The sequence below is a fragment of the Aptenodytes patagonicus genome, chromosome 7 (genome assembly GCF_965638725.1).
Source record: "Aptenodytes patagonicus chromosome 7, bAptPat1.pri.cur, whole genome shotgun sequence".
Taxonomy (NCBI): Eukaryota; Metazoa; Chordata; class Aves; order Sphenisciformes; family Spheniscidae; genus Aptenodytes; species Aptenodytes patagonicus.
The window spans coordinates 41,151,027-41,177,066 of NC_134955.1; the positions used below are offsets into that span (position 1 = coordinate 41,151,027).

Here is a 26,040-nt window from a genome sequence, read left to right on the forward strand (position 1 = left end):
AGAAGAGGGCCACAAAAATGATCAGGGGGATAGAACACCTCTCCTATGAAGAAAGGCTGAGAGAGTTGGGGTTGTTCAGCCTAGAGAAGAGAAGTCTCTGGGGAGACCTTATTGCAGCCTATCAGTACTTAAAGGGGGCTTATAAAAAAGATGGTGGCAACTTTTTAGCAGGGCCTGTTGCGACAGGACAAGGGGGAATGGCTTTAAACTAAAGGGGGGTAGATTTAGACTAGATAGAAGGAAGTTTGGTTTTTTTTTTGTTTTGTTTTTTTTTAACACTGAGGGTGGTGAAACCCTGGAAGAGGTTGCCCAGAGAGGTGGTGGATGCCCCATCCCTGGAAACATTCAAGGTCAGGTTGGACGGGGCTCTGAGCAACCTGATCTAGTTGAAGATATCCCTGCCCACGGCAGGGGGGTTGGACTAGATGACCTTTAGAGGTCACTAAATCACTTCCAACCCAAACTATTCTATGATTCTATGATTTTAAAAATACATTGAGAATTATCCACAAGTAAACACACTTTACATTCTCATTAAAAAGGATGGATTTTAGAAAGTAGCCTCTGATTCAGCTGCTCTCAGTCATACATAAACACACACATATGTATGCATAACAAAGGTACATCTTAAGGAAAAAATTACATGCAATTATTCTTCGTAAAAAGATACTTAATATATATAATATTAAAGGCATTCTCACACTCTATCCAAAGCCATGATTTAAAGTTGTTTGTTAAAAAATAAAATAGAAAATAAACATCATTGTTGTGTTCAAAAACCTTTATTTGATCTAAGGATCATGCCAACATTCTAATTAAACAGTTCCAAAGCTGCTAATAATATCTCATTAAAACGATGCTATAAAAGGTGAGTCTGCTGGGGATTAAGATACAGTTGGATTATGTATAATCACATTTTTCTGTCTGTTTGCCAAGGCTTTAGAAAAGATTTTGTAGTATTCATGAAGCAGGAAAACAAGTTTCTGTACTTGACGTTAAACAGATGTCATTGTTTTGTAACAGCACAAAAAGTTCAAGGTAAATCCTTCATAGGGATCACTTCCTTGATAACACTGACAAAAAAAATCTTACTATATCTAAGAAGAACTGGTAACATTTTCAAATCACTCAATATTATCAGAATCCTTGGGGTTTGCTCAGCTGTCTTGGAAGCAATCCTCTCAATTTCCTCAACTGAGATTTCTGGATGATCATTAACAAGTTTAAATTCAAATTAAACAAGACTATTTCCTTTTAAAAAAATCTCAGTAAAGCAAGACACATGCATCCCCGTTCAGTTGGTTTCCATCTCATTCTGCCCTTATTCTGAAATTTCAGGGCCTAGTTCAGGTACACTGTGTTCAGCTGTGTTCGTACAAACATGGAATGTGTTTTTACTCATTACAAAGCCAACAAAACTATGCCAATTTGAATAATCTTAGGCAATACATCACAGTAATTCATAAATAAATACTCAACTGATAAAAATATTGGCTATTCATGACAAATTTTGTGGGTTTTTAAAAATACTGTAAGTTTGGCATGCGTTTTTATTCTAAACTGAAATTAAAAAAAAAAAAAAACAACAAACAGTCCTTTCCAAGTGAGTTACAAGGGAGTAACAGAGTATACAAGTTTTAATATCACAGGTTCTTTTTTTTTTTTTTTTTTTAGTAAGTGCTTATAGGGAGCAATCAGTGTTAAAGTTCCTTCACACATCAGTTAAATCACAGGTGAGTTAAAGAGAGCACAGCTCTATTACACAAGCTGGAGAAAGCATTCCATGTCTGTCACCTTTGATATAAGGCATCAGAAATGCCCTTCAAAATTCAGTCCATTCTCAGGCTGACAATTGGATGAAACAGTTCTTAAAATCAGAAAGAAATGCTTTATTTCACAGTAGAGGGGACATAAATCCTAGTGGCTTGAACTTTTAACTACTTCCTTTTAATAACCTCTTCACTGTCCTATAATATGGGAAAAATAATGCCAGCCTCAGCCCTTAAATTAGTTGTGGCTTAAGAATTGTTTTCCTTTAACCCTGAAATACAGTCTACCTAATTATCGTCATCAGTCTGCTTTTCCCGTTAAAAAGAAAATATTGACCCTTCCTGTAGCTGACACTGGAAGAGCTTGGGTGCCTGTAGTGGCAGCTCTGTGGTACCTGGCATTCAAAGAACCACAGGTTAGAATTCACTGAGAGGGAAAAAAGAGAGAACAAAATTAAACATGAAAAGCAGAGATCTGCCCCAAGTCTTGACAACGCTGTATTCATGCTGTGATGTGGGAGACCCAGCCACAGGTGATGGAAGCTAACCTTGGTCCCCAACAGTAGTTGGTTTATAATAGGGGTGATGCCCTCAATCTCTGAGGAAGGGATTTGTGTGGCATCACCCACAATCACTCTCTGGGAGCAAGTGTACAATACTACTCTGGTCTTAAAGAAAACTAAAAACTCCTGCAAAGGTAAGACTAGCTTGAACAATCCAGTTAAATGGGATTAAAGCAGGATTAAATAATGGAGGATGGCAGCTCAGAATGCAGTGGTCAGGAAATGAATGATGCTAAGATGATCAGTGAAATGTTCCGTGCTTTGAAAAGAAACTTGCCCAGATACTCCTTCCAAACTCCCCCTATTGCCAGAAACATCACTGTCAGAAAAAAATGAGATGACAGCAATACTTACAAATGTGCTTCTCTGTTTCATTTCTTTTAATGTTGCCTATGCTCTGCTGGAGGTTTTTTCTAAATCAAGTTCACAGAGGAGAAAAACACACAGATATTAATTTAACTAAAGCAATTCTCGCATCTTCTTCCATCCAAAACAGAGAAATTTTAGGCATTTAATTAGAGGAAAAGATCTTTCTGTGCCACTAATCCCCTAATTTTTTAGGTGACTACTTTTTACTTTGTAGTGGGCTCTTAGCCACTGGAGTATCTGCAGAAAATAAATAAAAAAGCCTAATGGTGAGAATATTAACAGACTTAGTTATCTAGAGATAAATTCAATATTTAAAGGCGAAACTGATTCTAAAAATTTTACTTATTCCACAAAGCACTTGTGGGTTTGAATGTTTCACAAAAGCAGGATAAACAGGTACAAACGATACAAGGCTTTGGAAGCAGTGCCACTGAAGATATTCTCGCCCATGTTTGTCTGCTGTTTTTACATCAGATCAGTTCTTTTGTTCACACCCTGACCAACAACTATCTGTACAGTCACAAAGAAAGACACGATATTCCACACTATGGGAACAGGAATGAGCAGCAGGATACAGTGGAACGTAGTCTTAAGCTAATATTAGTGTCGATAGTTTTGTATAATGAAATCTACAAAGCAGTCATGAAACCTAGGAGACAATTTACAACATAGAACAGCTTCTTCATCTGATGTAAATCATTCTAGCCTCAGAGTCACCAAAGGTTTCAAATAATTTTGCACCAGATGTTAAGCTGATAGAGCTTATTCTGATATATAAAGTAACAGAGTTTATTTTGAGAGCTTACTCTGATAGAGCGGAATTCTGACAGAAGGTGGGAAAATACCACTGGACTGAGAGCTTGATCAGCTCTGATTTGGTCAAGTTACAGTGCGTGGTCAAAGACAGGACATACAGAAATATCTTGAAGTTATAACACTCTAAAATAAATTCTTCAACTCCTAATATATATAAAGTTTTTCTTTAAAAAAAATAAGACAACCAAACCTTATATTCAGCTCTTGTCTTCTTTTCAGTCTCAGAACCTCTAATCCATTTTTACTATCTTCATTGGTTATGCTTGCTTTACTTCAGGACAGGCTTTAATTAAATACTCACAATATTTGCTGTAAAAACATTCCATAATTTCTGTGGTGGCTAAAATAAGATCATAGTCATCCAACCTGTACTTCAGCGAAATGTTTAATTATCTCTCTGCAAAACAGGTGAAATCATAAAACATACCTTCTAAAGGAGATAACAAGCTTTAATTCAGGATGTTTACAACCAAGGGGAATCATATTAACTGCAGATGTTAATTTACCATAACAAGACAGGTCTACTGCTAACTACTCCTTCTTTTAAAAAGAAAAACATTTGAAATAATTATTTTAACTGCAGGTGTTGGTAATGGCTCAGCAGGAACAAAAGTATTTAAAACCCATCCTGTCTTTTGGCTGTGTTTACAAGCACAGCTTTATTCATTCTAACAGTAGATAAAACATTGCTAAAAGCAGCTTGTTTAAGTACTTGTCAACAGCAGAAAGGTATCATTTGGGGGCCACCAACCTGCAGTGTGTTTATTGTTCTGACTCAAAAGCCTTTCTGATTGAAATGACCATAGCCAAAACCTATGGGCAGAGAAAAAACTTTTTTTTTTTTTTTCCTTTTCTAGCTCTTTATATTATCCATTCATTTACACTGTGTTCTGAAACTAAAAATTATCAATTCTAATTCATTGATTTTTACACTGGGATTTGATTTCGGTTTCATTCTCGTTTACACGAAAATGAGTTTGGTAGTCTCATGCTTCTCCCACCTGAATGTTAGCTGAAAATGCACAGAACTACTTGATCCAGATGATTACAACTGAAAGTTTCTTCTGAGGAGAGACAAAGAACTTGAAAAATTTTTTTTTTTTCAGTTTACAATTACTATCAGAAGAACAATATGAACCCTTAATAACATTCTTAAAATGATCTACTATAGAATGTTTACCATTGGTAATGTAAAGATTAATTGTGATATGAAACAGAATTTTTAATCTGGAAGGTGTTTTCTAATTAGAAAATTTATTTCTGTACAATTTCATATTATCATGCCAGTCAAAGCAGCAATCTATCGCTACTTAACCATTATGTCCCAATGATGAAAGGATGCTTATAAATCTAAATTTAAACGATCAGGAAGGTTAGGAAATGTACTGTCGATATTAGTTGCACATTGCCTTACTTCATCTTCCCAAGCAAATGGATTATTCCTTAAAGTAAGACTCAAGATTCAAGAATTTTGCAATAATAATATAGAAGTTCGAGATTAAAAGAAATTTTTCTTTATCACATCGCTCTTGATTATGACAGCCTTCAGAAAATTGGGATGGTAATTGCTCATATGTGCATATCCCTCCTGAGAAGGTATGTAGTTTATCTGAGCATACTATAAACCATGCTAAAAAGTAGACACAACAGGACAAACTGAAATCAACAATTTTAATGCAAGAACTATCAAATTTTTTCCTGACTTCAATTTACCACAAAATTTCTAGAAAACTGAGGAAATTCTGCATGAACTAGAAGATAAAAATACAGCTCAAGCCAACTGATTCCAACTGATGGTTACACTGTGATGCTGACAGAATTGTACACGTTAAAGACTGACCTCTGATAACATATTATTTATCAGCTATCATAAACAGAACTACAAAAGTATAATCTCATGCTAAATAATATATTGAAAACTGACCAAAGAATTCCATGTGAAAAGATCTATATAGAAAAACAGATTGTTTTTTCTAGCTCCAATTAAAGAAAGATGATCTTAGAGGATTTCTCTCATATACCTTCTTTCTTTGTGTACTTCCACGCCCTGGTCTGATCTCTTTATGTGGTTTTTTAGTCCCGAAGTAACAATTACAATAAATCAGAATGGAGCAATTGCTGTAACTTTGAGAACCCAGAGAATTACTTGTATTTTTAATCCTTCAATGCCAGGTCTGCCACAGTCACACAGCATTTCAAAGTACTTTTCTCATAATGTATAAAAGTCTACAAGTCTTGTCTAAAGTGTGAGGACTTCCAGTGTTAGGGATGATTCATAGTTAACTTCCTTCGACTGTTCATAGATATAAAATTAATTGTTTGATACCTGTAAGCATTCAAATTTCACATGTCAGTTTGGACTTTTGCAGATGAATACCACACCTCATAGATAGCAATCTTACTAAGAAAATATTTAAATAGTAACAACAATGGAATTAAAAATAATGCATTGGCACATGTATTCTTCCTCACTCATATCTACATAAAATTTATTTCAACTTAGAAAATCAAAATTGGACTTTTCATTATTAACATTTATATCTCTAAGCCAGCATTTGAAAATAAAGCCATGTCTTTTCTGCTTCACAGCTCATCATCAACAATGACACCAAATTAGATTTTCATTTGAAAACCCAAAAGTTGAGCAAATCTGTAGTTTATTTTTCTGCAGATACATTGGTCCACAATGAAGACAGTACTAAAGGCATGAAGTAGTGAGGAGTAATCAGGAGATATGAGCTGGCAAGCAGAAGTGGTAAGAATACATTTTACTGAGCTATTTTTTGACAACAACAAAAAAATGTAAACCATTCTTTTCTCAAGAAAATACAAACCCACCACAATACCTGTCTCGTTCTCTTTGCATTTTACTGCCTAAAACCTGACTTTGATCTGTATCTCTTCTATGTTATGCTCCTGTCCTTTATTAATACATACATGGAAGCAGAAGTAATTTCCAATCCTGGCTGAACAAAATTCACATTAAAATGAATGTGATACGCTGTGCATTGGGTATGCTTTTGGATGATTATTCTCACAGCTTATTGAAGTGGCTCAAAGAGAAATTAATCAGTTGCTAACATTGCTATGGTAGTTGAATCAATAATTTTGCTTGCTTTTCAGGATGTCAAATTTAAACAGAATAAATAAAGATTGTTGGCGTCCACTGTATTCTGTAGCCCCTGTAGAACTTCCTGTTCTCTCCTTCTTTCATCATTACTGAAAAACAGGTATAATTTCTGCACTGTTTTCACATAGTGTAGGACATTCATCCCCCCTTCAGTGGTCCTGGGTGTACTATTCCATTTGCCTAATTCAACTCATTGATCGCTTTGGGGAAAAGTGGAATGATACAGTAATCAGAATCTCTGCTACCTCCTGCTAACCTGGATGCATTCCTAAATAGCTCCTATTATGGACTTCAATCACATCTTGCATCCCCAGTGCTGATAGCCTAGTCTCTTAACAGGTGGACACATCTGTTCTACTCTGCCAAATTCAACTTATGGTGATTGTGCTTCGAAATATTTGCATAGCTTGTTCCAAATACTATGCACATCTGTTCCGATCTAATATTACCTTGAAGTTATGGGTTAGTTAAATAAAAAGAGACATTTGTAAATTTTTCAATGGTTGTACAAATATACATGTTTTAAAATATCCTTAGAATATTTTAAAAGACCTTCAAGTTTCATGACCCTTGGTTTTCTTATAGCCACGGAGTAGGTTATCTTCCTTATATTAAGAAATCAGTAAGTACAGGTAGAAATAATAACTGAGAAATACTCACCTGTTAACAAACACAAAAAGCACTCAACATACGAGAAGGTTCATACTGTTAATAGAATAGCTAATATGCTTGAATATTGTGACTGCTAGAAAGCATAACTAAAAAAAAGTTATATCTAATACAATAAAAAAGCAATTGTCCCATATATTCTAATCTTTTCTGAAATCATGGAAGTGCATGGCAGGTAAAGAAATATGGCTAGATAAGGAAACAAGCGATGGACAGGAGTAGAACAGATAAAGTAGAGAATATGAAGAGTAGCTTGGAGGGTTCCTATCATGGTCTTGAGTGAGAACAGACTTTTTTTTATAGAAATATTTTGAGAGATATAGCTGCATTTATTGTTGGGTTTTTTTATTTATAATAACTGGGGAGGACTTAACATTAGAGCAGTCATTTGGTAATTCCATACTTCTTCCCATTTAAAGATATCAAAACCAGTTTCTGAGAAGAGTGTGAAGAGTCTGTGAAAACTCAAATCTGTGGGCTTTATCAGGTTGCTGTTTGAAGTTTATTAGGGGCATGAGTCTGATTCACCAAGACAGCTCTTACAGGTCAATTAATTCTTTGGAGATCAGATAGAATTAAATCCACAGAACAATTTAGTTGTGTGTTATACCAGCCTCACATTTTAGGTGCACAAATAAAGAACTGAAAACCTAAAAAACAACAGGTTTGTTGTTTCTCTACTCTGAAGGCACTTAAAATCTCTGGGCACTTAAGTCTTCAGCAATGAAATTTATATTTGCCCAAGAGTGCCTTCATTTTGACATGATTGGGTGTCTGCTACTTAAATTCTGTTCAACCCTACAAATTAAACTTTTCTCCATTTATCTCATTAGGAGGGCCTCATCTAAAGTAAATCTAGTAGATTGTGTCTGGCATAAAATGCCACATATTTTAGGAAGCTGATTCCTTTTAATCCAAAATTCTGAAGATTTATCCAAAATTATTTCCCAGGCTCTTGAGGGACAGAGAGTCAATTTCTCTTGTTGAGACAATGCATGAAATAGTGATAATAACATACTTATAATATTACTATATAGCTATGTGTATAGTATAATTATATAACTATATTAACTATCATAGATGAATGTGTTGCACTGAAGGAGAATAGCAAGCATGAATCAGTATGACTCTTTATGCCAGGTGCAAGGACTCTTGCCTGGAAAGAACTACATCCAGGTACTGACCTATGCTTCAATGGATATGTGAACTTTATTCTCTGCATAACATGAAACAGATGTACGTTTTTTTCTCCATAAGTTGAGTGGTTTCAACTTGATGTTACAAATTCATGTTAGTGGTTGCTCCTGCTCTTTCTAATTATTCCATGCAAGAAGAAACTGCTCCAACAGAACAGTCTTCAAAGGTACTCTTGTGATGAGTGCACCAAAAGTATGAGTTTGAATCCTGTCACACTAGGAGAGACTTCACATTAACTAGGCATCCCCTAGGAGGCAGGCAGGCAGAATTAGTGATGGACCAAGGAGGCTGGTATCACTCTTCTTTATGAAAATAAAGAACTTTTATACCCACCTTCAAGAGCCACAGCTCAGAGTGGTAGATTTCAGACCAAAGGAGAAAACTTGAAACCTCTTCACATCTAGAGGGAGGCAAGATGTGCAAGACTGCTCACTCTGCAGCCATTTCCTAACAACTGTACTCAGCAAGTTGGCTTTTCTGTTAGGCAACTCATCAAGCCGTATATTTTATAAGGAGTCGGATACCTTATTCAGGTAGACCTGTCTTAGTAGAGATCTTGCAGTCCTGTTGGCAAGAGCCGTTTTCAACCAGTTTCTTAATGACAAAGTTCTCTAATCAAATAATTAAATATATTTTTATCTTTGAATCATGTCAGAATCTATACATTTAAATCTCATATATCTCTAGTTTTAAAGAAATATCTCCTTATTAAATCTCAGTGTTAGAAAAGAAATTAATTTTTAATAGGATCAGAGCCTTCTGATGCAGCTGAGGTCCAATTCTGTTTCCAGTTCTGAACTACTGAACTTTTGTATATAGAAATTAATTCAAACCATACCTGTGGGTCTGCAATAGCCTCACCATGAAAGCAGATTCATTCAAATGTGAATCTTTTTCATTCCTCAGTGCCACATGAATTACATATGACACAAAATTCTCAAGATCCTCCTAACCTAACTTGGAAACCAAACTATCTGGAAAACAACATTCCAGGCAAGAAAAAAAAAGCAAACAAGGTTTCAGAATTTCTTTGTTTTGATTTACAGCAAAATCAGTCTTGGAAAAACTGTTTTTCATGGACCATGAGAACTGACTCCTATCAAGGTCAATATCCAGAAAGGATGGATTTTACTTATAGTATAGTAAAGCAACACTCAGTCCTCTCTCAAATTCTGAGAAGAGATATAAAGAAGAATTCTAGTTTGTTTGTTTTTTTTTAAGGTAAATAGAAATCTTGGGGGGTGAGGGGAGAGAAAAGGAAGGTTGATGGGACTCATTTCCTCTTTTTACTAGATCTGAGAATCTTTGTTTTTGGGTTTTTTTGCCAAAAACATTATGTTTCCTCAAAAAGTTTTGGTATTCAGAATACTTCAGTCCTCTAAATCTGAAGCCTATGTAGAAGGGCTTGTATATCTTCCACAGTTTGCTGTAGATCTCCAGAAGTTGTCTAATGATTGCTTCCTACAGGTAGCTAGACAACTAGCTTAAAATCTTCTATAGCATTCTCTTCAAGCCACCTGGACTTTCATCTGCTCCTTCAGCCAAGTTAATCTATTACACTATCTACTTTAAAGACCTACATTCCAGAATTATAATTTTCTGATGAAAAAATAGAGCCAAATGGAAGTCTGCATACATAGAAGGAATCACGGCCAGGCTGCCATATTAGCATAGGACCCCCTAGAAAGTTGTCTGGCTGAACGAGTTGGCTCCAGGTAGCTGCAAAGGTGTGCCTGACTTCCTCACAATCAGCTGGTCTCATGTGCCGGTGCAAGGATCACAATCTTACATCCAGGCAGCCATTTCCTCCCATGTTGTTGTTTTGGCTGCTTGAAACCTCTCCTCAACCTCAAAATGAAAATTCCATGCATTTATATACACATAATGTAAGGAAATTACAACAAACTGTTACTATATGTTTCATTACATATTACATGGAGAAAACAGACCCTTTAAAAAACAAAGCTTTTTAAAAATTAAATTGCATAAAAACAACATTCTGAAGAAGGAACTCTCTAAGAAAAAAAAAACTAAAATAATAAAAAAAATTAAACCTATGAATCAAACACTTTTCATTCTAGGTCTGAAAAGCTGTGTATAAACCATGCTCTATTACAAGTGAAAAGGAAATCTAACAGAAGGATTCCCTCCTAAAGTCCCAATCTCATTTCCCCCACAAGCCTTTCCACTTAGAGAGACAGAAAAATACATATTAATAATTATGACTGGAGAGAGTTACAGGAGCATTCACATATTCTAGATTTGTCCTGGATGTCTGTCAGTATGTCATATGATATGAATGAATCACTACAAAGATTACTTGAGAAAGTACTTGAGGAATATGACATAAAACAAAATTTAGCATGTATTTAATTTTACCTTTTTTAGTACATAGCATATGTTGTTTTTATATATACATACATGATCATACACATTAACATACAATACACTAAATATTATACTTACATCCCTGATTTCTTTGACTAGGTAGAAACATATCTTTAATATGCAATAATATTTTTAAAAAGGTCCAAATTCCCAAGGTCCCAATATTATATTGCAAAGCAAACAAAGAAATCAGGTTTCAGACAAGGATTTTATCTTCCATGAAAAGTATTTCCAATTACTGTTTTAAGACATCGCTTAAAATTAGAGCTGTGAAAATCCAGTGCACACTCACTATCACAGACCATTATTTGACACTGAGATATATCACTCCTATCTAATTCATATTTTTAATCTTCTGAAAACCTAATAAATCTCAAACTGTTCCTTCATAGTGATAGCATAATTTGTTGATATATAAAAGAAAGAAAGAAAAATCTTTCTTGTTTCAGAAACTGATCCAAATCCTCTCTACATTGTCCATCTGTATCCAGAGATTTTCCAATATAAACTAAACTTCTTCACTCTTCCTGCTGAAATCATGCCAAAGATTAGAGGGTATGTTTCCATACATAAAATATAAAAGAAGAAATGCAGTTAAAATTGGGCGTACATCCAGTTTATAGAGAAAACAAAATCTTTTCTCTGTACATGTACTCTCTCACATACATACCTACCATCACAGATACTAAATACATTCAGTAAGGGTTAAGTGATTCCTTTCTCTTTTTAAAAAATCTTTCCATTTTTTATGGAGACAGAAACTCTGCTGGAACCAACCCACACAGTTGCATTAACTCAAGTTTCCCATTGTATTTTATCACTCTAGCTTAATATCAAAAACGTTGAAGTCCCACTGACATCTGTGGCATAGAGTATGTGACACGTTTCATGTCACCATATGGTTGTGAAGGTTAGAAGAAACTCCATGACTTCCCTGTAGGCTCTCCAAAAAACAACAGAAGCCTCCAATTTATCCACTGCCCTTTGCCTTGCCTGCCAAGGTCAAATGTCCACTGTCCAAAAATGTCCAAAGGCCTGCACCTCAGCAGCTCTGGAACCACAACACTCTTTTTCCCACTGTGATTTCGTTAACACCTTACTTTGTTATGGGACCTGCTGCAGCCTGAAATACATCAGATAAACTGAGAGGACTAGGTAACCTACCTCTGCAAAGAGTTTTCTACAAGAATTTTAGACAAAAGTAAAAATTATTAAAGGGAATTTATCTTCTGATGCAAACACAATTACAGGTCTAATTCACCTCTCCACCTTTCCAGGCCTAAAATTTTGTAATTCCATTGAATTCATTGGAACGATGCTGTAATAAAATTGGACTAATAATACACTTGGGGGTGTTTGCATCGGTGGGAACCCTCAGTAGCAGTGACAGGAAGCAGGTGATTATTGTCTAGCTTCAGCTACTTGAAAGAAGGAGGAAGGCAGACAGATTATTTAGAATGGACACATAGTGCTGGAATTAAACTGTAAAAAGTTAAGTTCAGGTTTAATTTAAGGGAAAATATTATGAATATGAGATTTTTTTTTTTACTGTGGCATACTCTACCAAGGGAAATTAAACTTTATCTTGTGAGATTCTCTGGCCAAAATTGCTACTGCCTTTGCGTGTCTGTTGCTGAAGATCAGATTTTAAAGATGTTCAATAGCACATTTCTTGGACTGGATTAGAAAAGCCTGATTAGCTTTCTTACACTAAAGTTGTTCTTGGTACTTGTGCCATGAATGGCTTTTGATAATAAATGAAGAATGAGGTTCACAGTGGAGATGAGCACTCTCATCTGCAGGCACTTTTTTAAACTCAGACTGAAGATTAGTCAGTATTACGATGGCTTTGACTTTTCAGTACCAAAATACTATTTTCCAATTCAGAATCCCTAGGTATTTGTCTTCTATCCAGCTGGGAACTAGACAAGTGAGCAGAACTGAAAGGATTAGCTGGCCACTGCTTACTCACACACATCTTCAGACCTTAGATCTCAAACACAGCAGGGAATAAGCTCGGATCAGCAGAAACCTAAACTGGCTCATTGTGCTAAATCTTTCCTATCTTTACTGTCTCAGAATCTTGGAAACTATTTGCTAATTTAATTTGTTGTGATTAATATATTGTTCCAGTGTTTCCTGCTGTTATAGTCTGCAGGAGAATTTAGTTATAATGATGGCTAAACTCAACAGCAAATTTTAACAACAGGAATTATAGCACCATTATGCAGAAATGTCTAGCAAATTATGCAATTGTATCTACCACAATATAAATCTCAAATATATTAAACCTCTCTTTGTTTCTCTAAAGCTGCTAGCCTGGGTGTCAGCCAAAATGTAAAATTCACAAAGGCAATTTTTTTTTTTTTTTTTTTTTTAATCCTACAGGCTTTTCAGAATACTGTTAGCTGAAGCTCTAGGTCTGTATTAGCTCTGTTGATAGAAAAATTGTATTTGCTTACACAAACTGGATGCTTATTGCAGGTTATAAGTAACATCCCAAATATGACTCAAATGTCTTAGAAACCAGTACTAATAAGCATGCATTCCAAAGTGATTTATAAATGCATAAAAATGTCAGGTTAGCAGATCTGAGGACATTTACAAAATGAGCAAAAGAAGTAGTAACTGCTCATCAGACACTGAAAGGCACAGAGGTATTTTTGGTCTAGCAAACTTTCACAATAAATGCACGTGAATGCAAAAAGGTAAGAAAATAAAGGAGTTTGTGACTGTAATTTGAGAACACTGCAAACATTTTATAGTGTTCTAATTTGCCAAACAAGTGACGCATGTTGCAAATAGCAAGAGACAAACTTCAAAAGCTTTTCCAGCCTTCTGCATGCAAAGCAACCAAGTCTTTAATGAACTCCATTCTCCCCACTTTCCCTAATTCCCTGATCCTAAACTATTTCACACTTTGCTAATCCCTACAGCTTGAATTCCCTGATTTTTTTTTCAACTCCAAGTTCCTTCCACTGCCCTGCTCCCCTTCCAGCTCCAGCACTCCTTTCATCTTTTCTAATATTCTTACTCTAGGTCTTTAGCAGAGTCTGCAATGACATTTCATAGGCTCAAAGTGGCAGCTGTGACAAAGTTAAACTCTACGGCGTTCTCAGACTGCCATGTTCAAAATGCACTACATGTCCCAGAGCATGAGAGAGAATGAGTCTGGAGGAAGAAAGAATGGCTACCTTCTTTCAATCAGATCCACTGTGTCAGCTTTTTTTCCTCTTCTACTTCCTGTTTTATCACCATCTGCTGGCAGAACCTCAAAACACTGCTCTGAGGCTTCCTGGATCCTCCAGAGCTCAGCTCTGTGAATTGGTTGAGAAACCACTGAGTTCATATCATCCCTGTCTTACTCATGGTTCTTCTGCTGCTGGCATGTATTGCAGACTCAAGCAATGTCACCTTCTAGAAGAACCATCAACATCGAATTCTGTATTGTGTCTAATCTAACTCCAGTGAGGACCAGTTCTCTTCTTTTCAAAACAAAGCAGAATTAAATGAATACAACCATAGACCATATACCACAACCTTCACTCTGCCCTCACAAGTTTTCCAGATTGCCAATACGTGTTTGATCACCTGCTGAACATGACTTGACTGCTCTATGGTCTCTTCCTGCAACCCAATCTTTATCAATTACCAGCAGTATAAAAAGAGGAGTATACAGAGAGGCAAAAATGAGAAAAACAAAAGAAGGTATGTTGTCTGTAGGACAGGAGATGTATATTGTTGAAATGAGATACATGAAGAATAGGTAAGTTGTAAGTATAAAGTAAAGACAGCTTGAATATCTTGGTTTTGTGGGTTTGTGCCAGACGATGTGTGTGTGAGTATCTACTCAAATCACATATTTCAACAAAATGGTCTGTGTTTCAGCATTGTGTGTCTTTGATTTCAACCACATTTCAGGCGGCTTTCCAATGTGGGGATCAAGGTAGTTTGCTAATTTCAGCTCACTTCCGTGGTGGCATTTTGACACAATGTTCTTCTGCTTGCATCAGCTAGAAAATAACAAGTACAACAGTTCCCTGGATAGTTGAAATTTAAACCTGTGAAACTATTTCTTCACAAATTTATACGTTCAACTTTTGGGGGAAAAAACCAGCTGATTTTATTCATCTCTTCACTAAGTCACACATTAGTACTATGTCCAAGGACTCATTATGGGCTCTTGTGGGCATACGTCTGCACTCAAAATAAAAACAAACACATTTTCTTGCAGAAATGCCATCCTTCTACAGTCTCCTGCAGAGACAATTATAAACTACCATAATGATTTATTGTAACAATTGTAATTTCTAATTTAGATTATAATGATTATAATTTATTATAAATATTATAACAATTATAAGGATAATTCAAACTCCTAAACTGACAAAGATTCCGTTGCCTAAATTTATGAATTAAGACCAGTCATTAGGAGCAAGCCTTAGAGACATGGGGTTTTGTCTATGTCTGTGTATCTGCCTTTTAAAGAACTTTAACTCTCTGGAAACGAATAGGGTTTGGCAACAGCTATACAAGCCATAACATTCTCATTTCAAGAAACTTCATTTAAATCTGTATACAGACTGTGCTAGACACTTTATAGCCTATCTATGGCTATAAAGACTTGTTAATAGCCCAGAGAGTTTCTGCTCTCACTTGAAGACTTGATGAATTGAGTGAGTGGAGAGAACGCAGTTATAGGATAGCAACTATACAGTTAACAATATGAATAAAGAATAATATTTAGTATACATTTGGACGGCGTATTTGGAAAGGAAATCCACATGACTCAACATGAAAATAACTCCTAATATGCTAGCCTGTATGTTGAATTAAAATTGAAACTTCTGTAAGGTCTTGATTAGATGAGAGACTTATTAAAATTGTAATCCTTTGTTTTTTCTTGACTGTTGCTGGATTATTGTTTTTTTTCCAAAGAGGAGGTCATGTAAATATTGTACATGGCTTTTCGTTGCCCCTTTGAGATTTCCTGGATATGAATAAATTATTATTATTTAAAATTTCACATCATTGACATATTACTTCTGAGGAATCATATCAGCTCTTCACCCATTTTGAATTCTGTCATTTGTCTTTTTTAAATTACACAAATCAGCATTTATACTGCATTATTATTTATCTATTTTTATATTTTAACCAGAGGAAAATAAATACATTTCCTGAAGTAAGAAAAAAACAGTCTCATTAGTTTGATGAATCTAGCGCTTCTTGAAGACCTCTTACAGATAATATAAAGATAGGCAAATAAAAGAGTATGAAAGACCCAACAAGATGGCATAATTTTATATAGTGTTGAAAAGCAAAGGCCTTCAAGCAGGGAAGGGTAAGATCACAATCTATAAATATTTTCAAGGCTTTCAAAATGAATGAAGGAAAGGAATTCATTTATATAGCTGAAAAGAATAATTCTCCCCACTGAAGGAATCACCAGATGAAATTCTATGGTCTGTTTTACTCATGAGGTCAGACTAAAAGATTATCATAATGCCTTTCTGGCCTTAAGCCTGTAAATCACACTACCCAAGGATGGCAATTTGAAGAGACAATTATACCTAAGGAAAAAAGAGTTTCACTGAGATATTAAAAAAAAATTCTTAACAGTAAAAGTCTGGATATCCATGTTTTTAATGATCCCTAGCCTCCCTCCTTACCTCCATCCTTCCCCTTTCTTCATGAAGAAAATAGAAATATCCAGAAATAAGTACTACTGTCATTCAACACTGGGAGTAACATAGAATCTGATGATGTCCTAAGAACTAGAAAAAATTACAGCAACTCCCTTTTACGCCAGAGAGAGATTTGTTATGTCACAGGCACCTTGTCATATCTATGCTATACTACACCATTTTTCAAGAGTCTTAATCAGTCCAGAGACGCCACATGCTTTCTCTACCGATAAAGAATACATCTGGGCATACTGCATCCAAAGAAGTACTCTCATGTTTTTAAACGTCATTATAACTTTTGTATTGCTAATCAAAAACAAATGTCTAAAACAGCATAGTAAGAACTGCTAAGCTGAAGTTGCAAGCTTCTGCACTCTTTTCCTTACCTGTTTCTTCCTACTAAAATTCAAGTTGAAAGTAGTTGCGTGTCCCACCTTCAGCAACTTAGAATTACAAACTGTCAAAAGAAGGTTAGGTTAGCGAGTATGCTGTATGAGTAATGCTACAGAATGCAAAGGTCAGACTAGGTGACCCAAAGGACTTTTTTCTCTGCTTCTAATATCTGTGATTCACTGACCTGCTATTATTCCAAAGACACTTCAACGATTCTTACTTCTTTGCCTCCGTACATGTAACCCAAAGGGAAAGCAGTCGTGTGAGAGTCTAAAATATAAGAAGGAGAAAATTCAGAAATATTGTACATGTAGAAAGTGACAATATGTGTTTCAGCTATAAATCAGGAGGCAGATTTACAAAAGTATTTATCTGCCAAAAATGCAAATATGCGCTTGCTGAGATTTACAAAAAATTAGATAACTAGATACTATTGAAAATCTGCACCTTAATGTCTATAAATACCCTTGTAAATCCACCACAGAATTTGATTTTTTTTCACTGAATAAAGAACTAAGCCTCACTGGATGGTTTTCAGGTAAAATAAAGTGAAAATCAAATGGATGGGTACATGCATGCACATATAACACTTTTGATTTGAGGAAATAGCAATATGGTGGGATTATATAAATAATAGCTGTCCTTGAAGTATTATTTTCAGCTCATGGATGTAACAGTAACAGTTAAGCAAGGAAACAAAATGTTGCTCTTATGTACATATCATGCTTCACAATACCCACAGAAACACAGTCTCACTGCTCTTAGCACTTAGCAATTTGCTGAAAGAGAAGAGAGGAGTGAGTTTGAGAGGGATGGACAAGAACTCCAACACTCAATGCAGTTTTGCAGTGTAACTCACAAATATGCTTCCTTCATCCTGAGAAGTACTGGTATAGTGTAAAATACACCTGCTCAGTTTTCAAGCGTTGCACACCTTTCTCAGTTTGTTGTCTCGGTCTTACAGTCTCATCTGAAGTATAAGGCAGTCATCTTTTTAGCTTTGGTTGAATACTTCATATATGAAGCAGAGGAAATAATTAGAGACAGCTCCATACCTTCTCATTTTCAGCAGAGTAATCTTATGTTTACCAAGATGCTTTTTAAAGGCTTGTTTTCAGGTTTCCTAAAAAACATTCTCTACCCTTCGCAGTTTCTTCTTAGCTCGATGTTCAGTCTGCATTTGCCCTTTGCTGTACTGCCCTCATCAACTGCCACTACCCTTTCCCTTCAGAAAAAGAGTTTAGTGGATGAACTTTTGCCTGAGGAAATTGTATGTGCTTCCCTTTGGGTAACCTGCAATGCAGTGGGACACACTGCATCCTGTACTTTCTCTGCTAGAACAGACTGTTTTACTCTAATTCTTTTCCCTTTCTTCATGTAACTTTACTCATACCGGGGAATAAAAATTGCTAGGAGGCATCTAGTTTGATATTTTGCTTTTGCCTGGCTGCTTGTAAGAGTCTGTCTCTGTTATCAATATTTGATACAGAAAATGTTCTTTAAGGTTACTAGGTGTTTTGCATAGTGGGATATAATACTTTATTATGTAAACTCAGTCTTCTTTGAGACTTCAGTCTTTTAAAAAACTGCTCAATTACTGCAAAACATCATGTTATTTTGAGTTTAAATTTCCTTAGACACCAAGAACTACACTTCTAGCTGGGAAGAAAATTGCTATAATTTGACCAGCACACATAAGTCCACTTAAAGATCAGTACCTAGGTTTCTTTCAGCTAAGTTCTCTAAAAGGTCTCATCTCATACATGTTCCAAGAGCTTTCCTAACAAATACTAACTCCAGACAAAATGCAGTTATCAGTTTATTCAGGATTTTGTTTAAAACACAGCTGGGAATTATATCAACTTTTACAAAATAATAATGTTGTAGAGATTGTTGTAGAGAGCTTGTTTAGAAAGTGGGAAAATGGCTCCATTGCTCCCTTGAGCCCTGGGGAAAAAGTCTTACAACCACATTTCTCACTTTCCATGGGAAGGCTCAGTCTGTGGGTTATAGAGTTCACCATTGTGAAAACACTGACAATCCCCTACCCCTCTTGGCTGAAGCTGTACCAAAAAACAGGTAAAAATTGCATGTATCATGGTGATGGAAAGAAATAAGAGGAAGACGGACAGAATGCATGTTTCTGCAAAGTAATGTTTAGCATACTGATCAGTGGTGGAAGAATAAGAACTAAGGTCTCGAGGTACATTTCCCATGTAACATAAAACAGCTGTGCTAGGAGCAAGAATCAGAATAAAGGTCTCTCTGCTCCTGCATAAACAAGTTCTTAGCTTATAAAGCCCTGACTCTCCCTTTCTTGCTTTCCACTGCAACTTTCTTTTCCCAAAGTGCAAAGGTAACACATGACCTTGTTAACTTTCCCCACAGGTCCTGAGCTGAGAGCAAGTAAGCTGGTCATGAGGATCAGACTTTATGAGACACAGATTAAAAATCAAAATGCTGCCAAATCAAAACAATAAGCATCTCCTTTGTCCCGATACCTGTGAATATCCAGTGTAAGTTAAACTGCAGAGAATTACTGGTCCCTGCAGCTGATCTTTATTTCCCCAAGTGGAAGATTCCAGCTTTGATTTTAATATTTTCCATTGTGATTGAGTGGCCATAGATGACTTCTACCACACCTGCTGTGGCGGTCTCTTCCCCATCACTGAACAGGAAAACACCACGCAGCTGTCCCACGGAGTGTGAACGCGCTGTGTGGAAACATCCTTTATCATTGTCATTCTGCCACAACATTATTTCCTGTATTATTTAAGTTCTCAGTGTATCAGGTCATCAGCTGTGCAGTCTTTTGTCAGAAAGTTGGCTTAAACTAATCAAATACAAAAGATTACAGCCTCAATATTAGGGAATATCAGTGCAGGGAATCTGCTCTGTGCCACCTGTTCTCCTACAACCATGTAGCTCTGTAATATACTATTATCATTGCTAGTAGCAAGCCGTAAGCTTTGTACTGAGTTTGCACAGCCTCAGGACTGAATTTTGCCAGGCCTGCTCTGTCTGAACTTTCCTGATCTGCCCGCAGCTTTGTTTTACTTGGTTTAGCTGTAACACCAATATTTTTAATTGCCTATGGCTAATTTGTTTCACTATTGTTTATCTTTGTATGATATCACCATAGTTTTACAAACCTAGCATAAAAATGTAGCATAGAAAATACAAGTCTGACATGTAAATAGAGGTCTTAAGAGGTTAAGACAGAGGACGTGGTGTGGAGGAGTACAGGCATGCAATGACAAAAGATGGGGCACAGACTGGTTCTGGAGGCCCCACAGCTGTAAACAGCTCCTCTGCAGTCCATTAAAGAAATGCAGACCTGGAGATGGCCAAAACTGAGCTTAGTGGTGACAAAGAGTACAAAGAAATACTATCTAAAGTACATAAAAGGTATCATATATAGTAAATTGTGATTAACATGGACCCGCAGACCAACAAAGAAAGAACCAAGATGTACAACCATGTTAACTAACTTATAAAAAGATCCAAGTGGATTCTACCGTGAAGAAGAAATCATCAATATGAGCATCATATCCCTCTCAGTGAAGGACTCCAGGTGCTGACAACTCATTGTAACACTCCCCACCCTCCTCCACCAGAATGAAAACACTGACATTAGGACCCAGAGGAGCAGAGGAAAGGTGCGTAAAACATCAGGAACAGGGGTAGAAACGGAATGCATGTACAACAATTTTAACTGTCTTCTGATTTCTGCTTTTCCTGTAATAACTACATCTGGACTAACAATGATTAGATTCTTAAATTTCAGTTATCTAAAATAAATTTTTGTCTTTATATATATGAATGCATATGTATACCTCAGATGTGCTTCCTTTTTGCCCATTAAACAAGATTTTGAACATAACTAGCTGGGTTCTGAGAGTTCGATTCTCAGTGGGAATGGCTCCATGGGTTATACTAGATCTCTGCTGCTAAGGGCCTGGAAAGGAATTCAATTAAAAGCAAGAAAACAAAAAAAAAGAAATAAAAATAATTTCCTACTGCATAAACACAAAATACAGGTAAGTATTAAAATTCAGGCACACCATTCCAACGCTACTGAATTTGCATGGTAGCTGTTTTACTTGTTATACTTTATTAAGATCCTTTCATTCTCTTTTCAGCAGATATTTAAGCTTTAAAAAATTCTGCAGTAAAGCAATGCCACCTAACCAGCTTAGCTTATTTTGCTGCACCAGAATATCCCTAACTAGATGGCAGTCCCATAAAATATGTTTTTGATATAGAACCAAGAGGAACTGCAGTTCTGAGAATTCTTCTGCAAACGTCAATGATAATATAGTGGGAAATACTTTATTCTGGGCCTAATGTTCTAGCAAAGAAAATCCCCTCAAAAGTACTCTGGTAACATTTATGTCACAGCATGCGTGGCAGGGCTGATGGAATGAAACAATCCATGGACTAGTTTTATCCTGCTGGGCAAATTTTTATCGCTGTGTGCTGAAATCCAAAAGTGATTAGCATACCAGAAAGACATGCGGTGCCATCCCTAGCTCTTTGTCAGAAAAGAGAAGCTTCATTTTAGGTAGCATTTCAAAAATTTTGGAACTAGGAAGGCTGATGAAAACCCTTGCAGCAGTTAAGTCCAATGTCAGCCCTGAAACCAGTATGGGAGCCCCAGATTTCTCAGTCCCTGCTTACCAGAGGAAGAAAGAGAACACAAATCACTGCCTTAAAAAAATTCACAATTGTAGAAGAAAATAAACCAACTTTTTTTTTTCTTTTATCTTTGCACCTTCTGTAGTCATTTGCATGAACATAAAGTAGTGTAAAATCACCCAGACAGCTGAGGAAAAAGAGAATTTTGAATTGTAGCCTTGTTTACTGATTTTGAATAAAATAAAAGTATACGACTGTCTCCAGAGAAGAGGTCAAACGCTTCAAAAGCACACACATACATTCAGATACATAGTGAGGTGCTACCTAAAACTTTAAGTCTCTAACTTAGGCCTCAGAGGAGTGCAGGTTCCTCATATAACCAGTGAAAAAAGAAAAAAAAAAAACACAGGTGCTTCTAAAGAGTGATTCAGAACATTTAAATTAAGCCTAGCCTTATTTGGGCACCTTTAATCACCCACTAGATGTATCCCTGTCCTCCACGGAGGACACGTGGAACTGAGGTGCCAAATGCAGGCACCTTAACAGGCTTCAACTGTAGGCACTGAAAATGCTTCTCTCTTTCTGCCGCTGTAGTGTAAACACACATTCAGCCCACTCTGAATGAGAAGAAATTGCCTGTTGCAATTGTACATTTTTTGTCCTTTAACCACACAAGCTGGAGATGGAAAATGTTTATACATTCCCATTTTATAATATTTAATAAATGTTTAGCTGTTTCAAGCAATGGGAGTGTATTATTTTCTTTGGAAGTTGTTTTACAACATAAAGGTTCTTGCAGAAAAGGAGATTTTCATCTCTGTTTTCCTTACTTAATGTAATTGCAAAAAGATATTCCTTTCTATCATGAAAAATAATTCCAATTATTTCTGTTTTGCTTATGAGCCTACATTTTCAAAAATATATTTGCATGTACTCAATCACTTGTATCAGTTACCATTTAGAAAAAATTTTATAATTTTTCCTCATAAACCAGTTCCTTCTACCCACCAAACAAGCCTATTTCTTTTCTTTTCACCCCTTCTAATATAAGATAGTTTTTTTCTTCTGTTATGGCATGTCCATCACTTACCATTTGCTCAAAACACAGTGTTGCTATGAGTGTTGCTTGGATTCGTCCACCTTTAGTTTTCTTTTATAAAGAAAAGTTGAATGCCTGTAAAATGGAGGAGTACCTGTGAGCTGGAGTAGGTTATACATGGTGTAGCGTCCGGTTATAGTCAATATTTCTCATAAAGCCTTTCTGTGCTTTTACAGATCATACCATGTCTACACAATCAGGTGAAAATCTTCTCAATAGAGTAAAACAAAGTGCAAGAATTGGCTTTGCCCCTAATACTCACTTTAAGCCATCTCCCCCTACCTCAGCTACTTTTACATGCATGTTCACATGAACCTCCAGGTCTCCTGCTCCATACTGGGAGCACTGGTTATCTTCCAAATGTTCAGGATTTGCATAGCTAGTGTAATAGTTCCCTCCTCATCTTTTATCCTATAGGACAAAGCACTGATCCAGTTTACATTTAATTTCTCTCCCTAATGAATCTTATTCATAAAGGTATGCCTGTACTACTCAGCTAAGTACTGATAGGTAACATAAAGGGTACATCAGGACTGCAATCTACTGTTAGAGGGTACCAGATGGACAGCATATCAAGAATTACATTTAAGGATAGTACAGAAAATCCTACATTCCCAGAGAAACCTTCTTATATTGTTACCAGTGTCAGTATATCCAGGATATTAATTTAGCCTTCTTTTTCATCATTCCATCGTTATGTTATGGATGATCAAATGCCTGCAGTATGATACTGCATGAAATGATGCAAACTCATTTAAAGCAATATGGTGAGATTACTGACACAATTATTTCCAACACAGGATAGGAATATTCCTTTCTCTGCTATTAATATTTGCTTTAAAAAAAAAATCCAGGTCCTTTATCAGCTCAGAGTTTTCACATAACTGAAATTAGCAGCATTAATCTTCTTTTCTGCAATAAAAAACATGTATAAAAATTACACAGCGATAGCCTTAATACCATCCATTTTCCAATTCAAATGCTAAACTAGACTCTCACACTGCTGCTTGGACACATTACTCTAGCGTGGCAGATTAGTCACTATAGCAGGAAAATGCTTTTCTTTTGTGCCTTGACTCCTTTTTAAGTCAGCTGAAGATCATGTTATTTCTTCCCATTTTAAACACTGAACAAAAAAAAAGGGAAATGTGGGGTACAGGGAGAACAGCCATTTTCTTTTTTCTAAAGAGTGCATTAAAAGATTAGCAGCACACAGGAGGAAAAGCACAACGATGCTGTAAAATAACCCAGTGTCCTGTATTTAAAAATTAAAAAGATTAGTACAAATTCATTCCATTAGGTTAGCTTGCTTTTCTTTTCACAGATACCGGCAGCTAGGATTTGCATAAAGTAGAACTTCAGTTTTGCTTTGCCATATTCTGACATTCTGAACCTAACAAAGGCTGCCTACGATTTCCAGGTCTTCTTGCCCTTCAAGTAAACTGTAATAAGCAAAGGGAAGATGCACACAAGGGCCCCTGCATTAAAACACTGCTCTTCCTGCGACAGGAGGAGATTGCCATCTACTGGTCTCAGGCCTCTGCATGAAGTCAGGCAAAGGGTATCTGAGTGAGGATCTCTGCAGTGACTTTTCTTTAAAGCAGATATTTTCCTTCTCCCCGTTCTTCATAAGCGTATTCAAAGCATAGATTAGCATAAATAAGCATTTATTTGAAAATAAAGCCAGGCTCTGAGGTCACCTGTTCCAATCTAGCTGTGCAGGGAGTTGATGTGATAGATGGCAAGCAGCATCTGTGTGATGTAAAGTTCTGCCTTTTCAAAGATAAGGCTAAATGACAGCGCTATAATAGTATAGAGATTCCGATACATGTATGGACCACATCATACATATCTGCTGAAAAGTGATTCTTCTGAATGGCAAGAGAGTGCTGTTTTGTCAGAAAAGTGAGCACTGGGAAGCAGGACGGCGCAGACAGCCTGAGGACGTGCTGTGTCTGCGTGGTGGCGCATGGAATTCTTGCAAGTTTCTACATCGCTTTGGTATCCACACTACAACAGTGCGGCTTTTGGCACAGGGTGTCATGTGTGCTGCAGAATACACTCAGCAGCTGCCAGGTAACCTCCCATTCTTGGACAGTGATGCATAAAAACATCCATGACATCATGCTTCTGCATAAGATATTCCTGCTTATGACTGCTCAGCTCACCCTTCTTTTGGGCATCGTGTCTTTCTTGCAATACTGACAGAAAGGCATGGATGCCCATTCACTGTTGAGTAGGTTAAATTGCCCATGTAAATTAGGATAGTGCTAAAATACTGCACTGCAAACAGAAGCAGCTGACACAAGCACATACTCCATCTCACCAGCTCTGCTCAGGGCCACTGACCTCTCATGGGGTAGACAGGCAGTACAGCAGCACTTAAATTGTGACATGGCCGTTGGCCACTGGATATTTTTCAGAGTCCTGGGAGAGAAGTGCGCAGCAGTATTGTGGGCCTGCTTCGTTCCCCGGAGAGCTGCACACACACTGCACAAACACAGGCAAACACACACGCTGCCCTGTGCTGATGAATCACACTTTTCTGACAATTTTCTAGTCCAATAGAAAAAGGGCTTGAGACAGCATAGAAGGTTTTTGAACAGGAATATAGGAGTAGTGTAGGTATGGATGGCTACACTAGAAACATGGGAATAATATTTTGCATTATAAGAGTCTAAGCGAGCAGGGCACGTGAATGGCTCTATCCACACAGCAGCACTTGACTCTATTCTGCAGCATTACCAGCAAATACATGAGTCTTGAAACGCCTAATACTCAGGAGTAGCCCGTTACTCCAAGGTGCCTGAGAGCTTAACTTGGCACCCCCTGCCACCCAGTCTGCCTTCCTGGCTACCTGTGATCTCGGCGGTGCAGCTGCTGGGCAGAGAAGCAGGCTGAGAAAAACCAGAAATTATTTCTTGACCATTCTGGTAGTTAATTTAGATGTAAGGCAGTTAATCACTAAATGCAGTACTCTGCATTACATTTCAGTTTCATAGGAGCATAAGCCTAAGATAGCATCAATACCCACGGGTGTGGGTGCACAGATGTGTGCATCTGTATAGCTTGGAATTTCTGGTTTGGTATTTGTTTTCTAACTAGAGCAGTACCTTTCAAGAGGGCAGACTCTCCAGAAGCAGGCATTTCCTTGCAAAAGTTAAAGGAAATATTTCACTGATATGAAAAATGCTTTGAGTAATTATTTTGCTTTTCAACCACTGAGGAAAAAATCCTGTTTTAAATGAAATTTCAATCCAGATTCTATGATGGCTATGCTGCCTTCCCTTCCTTAATGTATTGTTCGGAATTTTTAATGCTA

The 26,040-nt window shown here is 36.7% G+C and overlaps 1 protein-coding gene across 13 annotated transcripts in view; it reads right to left on the reverse strand.

Moving 5' to 3' along the window:
- Positions 1–26,040, reverse strand: part of LOC143163499 (uncharacterized) — a 259,356-nt gene that overhangs the window by 165,337 nt on the left and 67,979 nt on the right. For 2 of the 13 annotated variants that reach the window (XR_012995920.1, XR_012995917.1), the window contains exons 6-7: positions 22,710–22,793; positions 17,166–17,251 (exon numbers count right to left, since the gene is read on the reverse strand). The exons of 5 other annotated variants lie outside the window; for them this stretch is intronic. Coding sequence is in view for 2 of the 8 variants with exons in the window: in XM_076344949.1 (XP_076201064.1) it covers positions 22,733–22,793 (61 nt within the window). In the remaining 6 variants the exon portion in view is untranslated. Of the gene's footprint in view, positions 1–4,739; positions 5,844–9,608; positions 10,362–13,218; positions 14,915–16,974; positions 17,046–17,165; positions 17,252–17,929; positions 17,993–20,896; positions 20,940–22,709; positions 22,794–26,040 lie in introns of those variants that run through there. 6 more of the 13 variants (XR_012995916.1, XR_012995918.1, XR_012995919.1 and 3 more) reach the window with 6 other exon arrangements.